General features: G+C 60.0%; 4 protein-coding genes across 4 annotated transcripts; 2 read left to right on the top strand and 2 right to left on the bottom strand.

Annotated features, from left to right (window-relative positions):
• On the top strand, window positions 1-2,499 carry OT_ostta12g01380 (Radical SAM; the record flags this gene model as incomplete). The annotated part of the gene is made up of 1 exon (XM_003082240.2): window positions 1-2,499. A coding segment is annotated over one exon (2,499 nt), but the record flags the coding sequence as incomplete, so codon positions are not given.
• Window positions 2,500-2,551: 52 nt separating this feature from the next.
• OT_ostta12g01370 (unnamed product) lies at window positions 2,552-2,788 on the bottom strand (the record flags this gene model as incomplete). The annotated part of the gene is made up of 1 exon (XM_022982854.1): window positions 2,552-2,788. The coding sequence occupies one exon, from the start codon at window positions 2,786-2,788 to the stop codon at window positions 2,552-2,554; it is 237 nt and encodes a 78-aa protein (XP_022840075.1).
• A 163-nt stretch (window positions 2,789-2,951) lies between these two features.
• Window positions 2,952-5,441, bottom strand: OT_ostta12g01360 (Peptidase C48, SUMO/Sentrin/Ubl1; the record flags this gene model as incomplete). Its single annotated transcript, XM_022982853.1, has 1 exon — window positions 2,952-5,441. One exon carries the CDS (start codon window positions 5,439-5,441, stop codon window positions 2,952-2,954), a length of 2,490 nt encoding a protein of 829 aa, XP_022840074.1.
• Window positions 5,442-5,641: 200 nt separating this feature from the next.
• On the top strand, window positions 5,642-5,814 carry OT_ostta12g01350 (unnamed product; the record flags this gene model as incomplete). The annotated part of the gene is made up of 1 exon (XM_022982852.1): window positions 5,642-5,814. A coding segment is annotated over one exon (173 nt), but the record flags the coding sequence as incomplete, so codon positions are not given.

Raw genomic sequence — 5,814 nt, 5'->3', positions numbered from 1 at the left:
GCGCGCGTGGGGGGATGGGTACGCGCGTCGAGGCGTCGCGCGCGCGGGCGAGGCGTCGAGGCGAAGGACGGCGAGGCGTCGCGCGTGGACGACGCGTCGCGTCGCGCGTGGACGACGGGCGCGGTGGAGGATCTCGCGACGGGCGCGCGGGGGATCGCGGTGACGTCGGGACGCGCGCGCGGGCGCTCGAACGCGAACGTGGTGACGTACTCGCCGAAAGTGTTCGTCCCGCTCACGCGGGCGTGTCGGGACGCGTGCGGGTACTGCGCGTTCGTCCGAGATCCCGAGGATTGGCGATCGGTGTACATGACGATCGATGAGGTGTTAGAGGTGGCGAGAGCGGGGGCGAGAGCGGGGGCGACGGAGTGTTTGTTGACGTTCGGGGATCGACCGGAGGCGACGCGCGAGGCGGCGCGCGAGGCTTTGCGCGAGCTCGGGTGCGCGAGCACGGTGGAGTACGCGGTGCGCGCGTGCGAGGCCGTTCTGCGAGAGACGGGATTGTTGCCGCACGTGAATGCGGGAGTGCTCACTCGGGAGGAGCTGCGGGCGCTTCGTCGCGTGAGCGCCTCGCAGGGGTTGATGCTGGAGACGACGAGCGAGCGTTTGTTAGAGCCCGGCGAGGCGCACGCGGGATGCGAGACGAAGCGACCGAAGACGCGCTTGCGATGCATCGAAATAGCGGGAGAGGAACGCATTCCCTTCACTTCTGGGTTGTTGATAGGTATCGGGGAGACTCGCGAAGAGCGCGTGGACGCTCTCCTTGCTCTGCGAGACGTGCACGCGAGACACGGACATCTCCAGGAGCTCATCATACAGAATTTTCTCGCCAAACCCGGAACACCGATGGAAAACCATCCGAATCCATCGCTTGAGGAGCTCACATGGACGGTGAGCGCGGCGAGGGAGATTTTTGGCGCGGACATGGTTATTCAGGCACCGCCAAACTTGACTCCCGGTCAGGAAGAAGGTTGGCGCGCGCTGTTGCGCGCTGGGGCGAATGATTGGGGCGGAATATCTCCCGTCACCCCTGATCATGTCAACGCCGAAGCACCGTGGCCGCACATAGAGAATCTCGCCGCAGTGTGCGCCGAGGAGGGCATGGCGTTGGTGCCGAGATTGTGCGTGCATCCAAAATTTTTACGCATGGATGACTCGGGAGGAAACTTGGGAGGTGCGGAGGTGTGGCTCGATGCGAATGTCGCGAGTTATGTTCGTAAGCTCGCCGATGGTGAATTTCTGGCGCGCGGAACGGCGTGGTCCCCTGGTCGCCCAGTTGACTTGACAAGTGTAGATCGCTCGCTGGACATCGTTGGCGTGAACGGTGCGGTGCCGTGCGGTGGCAAAGTTGAGAGAGAGCGTCGCTCGTCGCCCGCCGTCTCGCGCGCGATCGCCAATATATGTGAGAAAAGTTACGACTTGGATGACATCGTGATGTGCCTGCAGGCGAGAGGAGATGATTTTGACGCGGTGTGCAAGGCGGCGGATGATTTACGCAAAGAGCAGTGTGGCGAGATTGTCTCGTTCGTGAGCAATCGAAACATTAATTACACGAACATTTGCACGCTCGCGTGTACTTTCTGCTCGTTCAGTAAGGGTAAAGCCGCGGAAGAGCTGCGAGGGTCGCCTTATCTGCTCGATTTGGATGAAGTCTCCAGGCGCACAGCAGAGGCGTGGTCAAAAGGTGCGACAGAGGTGTGCATGCAAGGCGGTATTCATCCGTCTTTCACCGGAGAAGATTATCTAGCGTTTATCAAAGCCGCCAAAGTCGGCGCACCAGACATCCACGTGCATGCGTTCTCACCTCTTGAGGTCTCGCATGGCGCCAGAACGCTTGGCATGAGCGTGCGCGATTACTTACGCACGCTGAAAGACGCCGGCCTGGGATCTTTACCTGGCACCGCTGCGGAGATCCTCGACGATGAAGTGCGCAAAATACTATGTCCGGACAAGCTTAACTCGAGTCAATGGTTGGAGGTCGTGGAAGATGCGCATGCAGTGGGTGTACCGACAACAAGCACCATTATGTTCGGCCACGTTGACACAGACGGTCCGCTCGCATGGGCGCGCCACCTCGCGGCGATTCGGGATTTGCACATGAAAACGGGCGGATTTTCCGAATTTGTACCGCTTCCTTTTGTACACTTTGAAGCGCCCACATATCGCGTTGGCGCCTCTCGAAAAGGTCCAACGCTGCGCGAATGCATACTCATGCACGCTGTTGCGAGGCTCGTGCTCGGTCCGATAGGCATCACGAACATCCAGGCGAGCTGGGTGAAGATGGGTCCCGAGTTTGCCGCCCATCTCTTACACGCCGGATGCAATGACATGGGCGGCACGCTCATGAACGAGTCCATCACGCGCGCCGCCGGCGCGCAGTTTGGGCAAGAAATCGACGCCGCCGCCATGCGCCGCATCATCGAGAACGCCGGTCGCATCTCTCGTCAACGCACCACGCTCTACGCTGACGCCCCGTCCGACCGCGTCCCCATTTCTCGTTAGCCCTCAATCCGTAGTCTACCATTAGTTTACAATTCTATTTCTAATTCTTTCATCACTTCGAAACGCTCTCCGCCTTCCAACCAAGCAAATCATCCATGAGCTCGTTCGCCTCGCTCGAACCACCCGGAATCTGCACTCGATGCGTCGCCAGAATGCTCATTAATGCCGCGCGCTCCACCCCGAGGCGTTCCTCGGCCCACGAGCGCAGCGCACGTCGTCGCCGTCGAGCGAGTTCGTCGTCCTCGGGCGAGGGCATCGTTTCGTCAACCCGCATGGTTTGCTCGGGCATCGGACGTAAAGCGGGTTTCTCTTTCGCGTCCGACGCGAGACGAGCGAATGAAGCGGGGACGCGCAAGAGGGCGCGGTCGGCGAGGAAACGGGTGCGAGCGAGCATGGCGACGCGCAGTGAAGAGGCAGAGCGCGCGCGTCTTCAAATGTTTCTAGTCAAATCGCTACGTGTTTTCTACCTCCGTCTGATTTCGATTCGCGGTTCGCATGCGACTGAGCCTGTCGAGAAGTGTCGATTCATTCTTCGCTTTGGGTTTTGGATCACCGTTCTCGTCGCCTGTACCGCCACTGGATGTGTATTGTTGAATCTTTTGCTGCGTCTCCTTTCGCTCTGACAATCGCTCCTCGGTCAAGCGTGCTTGGGATCTGTTGTGTCTTTTGATGAGATCCGATGCGCTCGATCCGGGGCCGCCGGGTTTCGGCATCGCTGGCTTCACCGAGGAGTTATAACTCCCGACTCGGTAGCTCTGACCCGAGAAAGCTACCACATTCTTGGACGACCCGCCGACGCTTGTCTTGTCGTTCGCCCTGTTCCAATTTGAGCCAAGAAACGTTGACTGAGTTGTCTTCGTATACGTCCGCGGTTGCGATCGTGAGCGGTCGTGATCTTCGACGATACCAATGTTAAAGTCCTCGTCTTCATCATTCTCGGCCTGGGCGGCGTTCTCGTCTTTCTTCTTCTCATCGTTGGAATCCAAAGTTTGTGCCTTGAGTTTAAGCCTCGCTTGTTCCTCCTTCGCCTCGATTCTTTGATGACGCTCTTTCTCGGCCCTCGACTCAGCCCGCTTCGTCATCAGTTGTCTATGATCAAGTTCCTTGAGATGGTGGTTGCGCGCCTCTTTTAGAGTTATCTTTGAAAGGTCGTTGTCCTCGAGCGACGCCGCGACACAGTCGATGATGAGCGCCGTCAATTTTATCCGCAGCTCGTCCACGCACTCATTCGGGAACCAATTTTTGCGCAGAAATACATCCGTATCGGTCGTACCGAAAATCCGCCTCTGCGTCGCTAGCCTTACTTGCGATTCTTCTAAGATTTGCGGTTTTTCAGTTAGGAATTTTTCCACAAAGGCAAGAATGAACACGCCGCAGTCACATCCGTTTTGTTGCCTCGGCACGTTGGGACGAAGGCAAGGCAGAGTTTTCGTAGTGAACTTATCCTCCTCGTCACCCTTACCGCGGGCAACCCACTCCTTATTCAGGTACCTTCGCACATTCTTCGCCACCATTTCGGAGTTGTGACCGCCGCTCTGAGTCAAACTGTCCATGTGGAGAATCATCGGATCTCGCTCGCTCTGATCAAAACCGGCGTAGCACACGATGGCTAAAGACCAGTGTAAACCACTGTGTACGGGTATCAATAGAAATTCCTTCTCGAAAACGTCCACACCCTTGGTCCAGCCCTTGACACGCGCGTGCGAAGCCGTTGCAGCGTCCACGCCGGATTCTAAATCGTTGCGTTGCGCGAGCTTTTGATAAAAAAAACTATTGAAAAAGTGCACTTTTGAGAGCACGTCGGGAAACTGTTTCCCGATAGTCTCGATCTGCACGTACTTCAAAAAGAAGTCAACGCACTGATCGTTCAACATCGAACCGTCTTTCAGGTTTTCCAAGTCTCCCAGCGTGATCTGCACCGCACCCTTTACCTTGGCGTCCGGGTACATGGTGGATAAATTACCCAACTCTGTTTGAAGCGACCGGTACCTACTCGAGCGCGTCGATCGACGCAATTCATCGCCAGACGTCGTCACAGCATCCGACGAGTCAAGGACTTTCGTCGACGTCTCCAGATCATCCTCACCTCGCTCTTCTTCGCTCTCGAGAAGGTCAACCATGATCGGCTCTGTCTTCTTGCCGCGAGAGGACGCGCGGCGCTTCGCCGGAGGCCTGTCATCCGATTGCGTAACCCCACCTCGGTCATTTTTCTCATCCGATTCCTTGGAAGATAGACCAAAAAGCCTACCGATCGCATTCGTCGTCGTGCGCGTCGCCCGTCGATAATACGTCTGCTCGTCCCCGCGTCTCGGCTTTGGCTCTGACTCCCGCCCGAGCGCCGCGTCCAACTGCCTCTGCCCGTTAGATCTCACCCCGACCTCCGACCACTGGCGCTTGATGTCACCACCGAGACCGTGTTCGTGATTGATCGCGTCCAACGTCCGCGCCACCGCCGCCGCCGCGTCATCCACCTCTGACGCGCGCCGTCCGCTCGGCGTCGCCTCCCTCGCGTGCGCGAACCTCTCGAAATCCACCGACGTCCGCCTCTCACCCCCCATGCTCCGCGCCTTCCCCAACGGCGATCGTTCCGCTCGCACCGCCATCGTTTCAAACTCCATGCTCGCCCGTTCCCGCCCTCGACGCTCCTCGCGCGCCGCGACGTCCGCGGCGTCCCGCACGTACGCCATCTGTTGCTCCAGCTTCGCGCTCACCGCCTTCCCTCGACCCCTGAGCGCATCCGCGCACTTCTCCAGCCGCGTCAGCTTCCACGTCAACTCTCTCGAAGTCATCCGTCCGCCCTCGCGTCGGTGTCCGAACGCCGCGTCCGTCGATGCACCGTGCTTTCGAATGAGCGCATCCGTCGTTCTCGGCGCCTCGCTCGCGTCCGACGCTCTCGCGTCCGTCGACAGTCCGTCGCGGACGTCGTCGTCGACGCGCGACATCGTCGCCGCGCCGCGCGATCGCTCGCGCGCGGGGCGATGGCGTCGAGACGCGAAAACGTCCGATGCGTCGATGCGTCCCGTCACATCGTCGCGTCCATCGTCGCGTCCACCGCGCGCTTGAGGGCGCGCCCGGAGCGCCCGCGCGCGCGCGCGTCCGTCGCGCGCGCGCCCGGCGTCGACGACGGGCGTCGCGGGCGGTGATGGCGGCGGCGGCGGACGCGAAAGCCATCGTCTTGGCCTCGACGTGCGTCCTCGTCGCGACGTGCGCGACGCACTTCGGCGCGGGCCGAGCGCTGTGGAGCGATCGAGGATGGCGGGCGTGGCAGCCGATGCGCGGACGGCGCGCGTTCGTGGCGCTGCAGCCGGTGGGGTG

Source organism: Ostreococcus tauri (assembly GCF_000214015.3).
Source record: "Ostreococcus tauri WGS project CAID00000000 data, contig chromosome 12, whole genome shotgun sequence".
In the NCBI taxonomy this organism is placed as follows: Eukaryota; Viridiplantae; Chlorophyta; class Mamiellophyceae; order Mamiellales; family Bathycoccaceae; genus Ostreococcus; species Ostreococcus tauri.
This window is presented reverse-complemented; position numbering and strand designations above follow the sequence as displayed.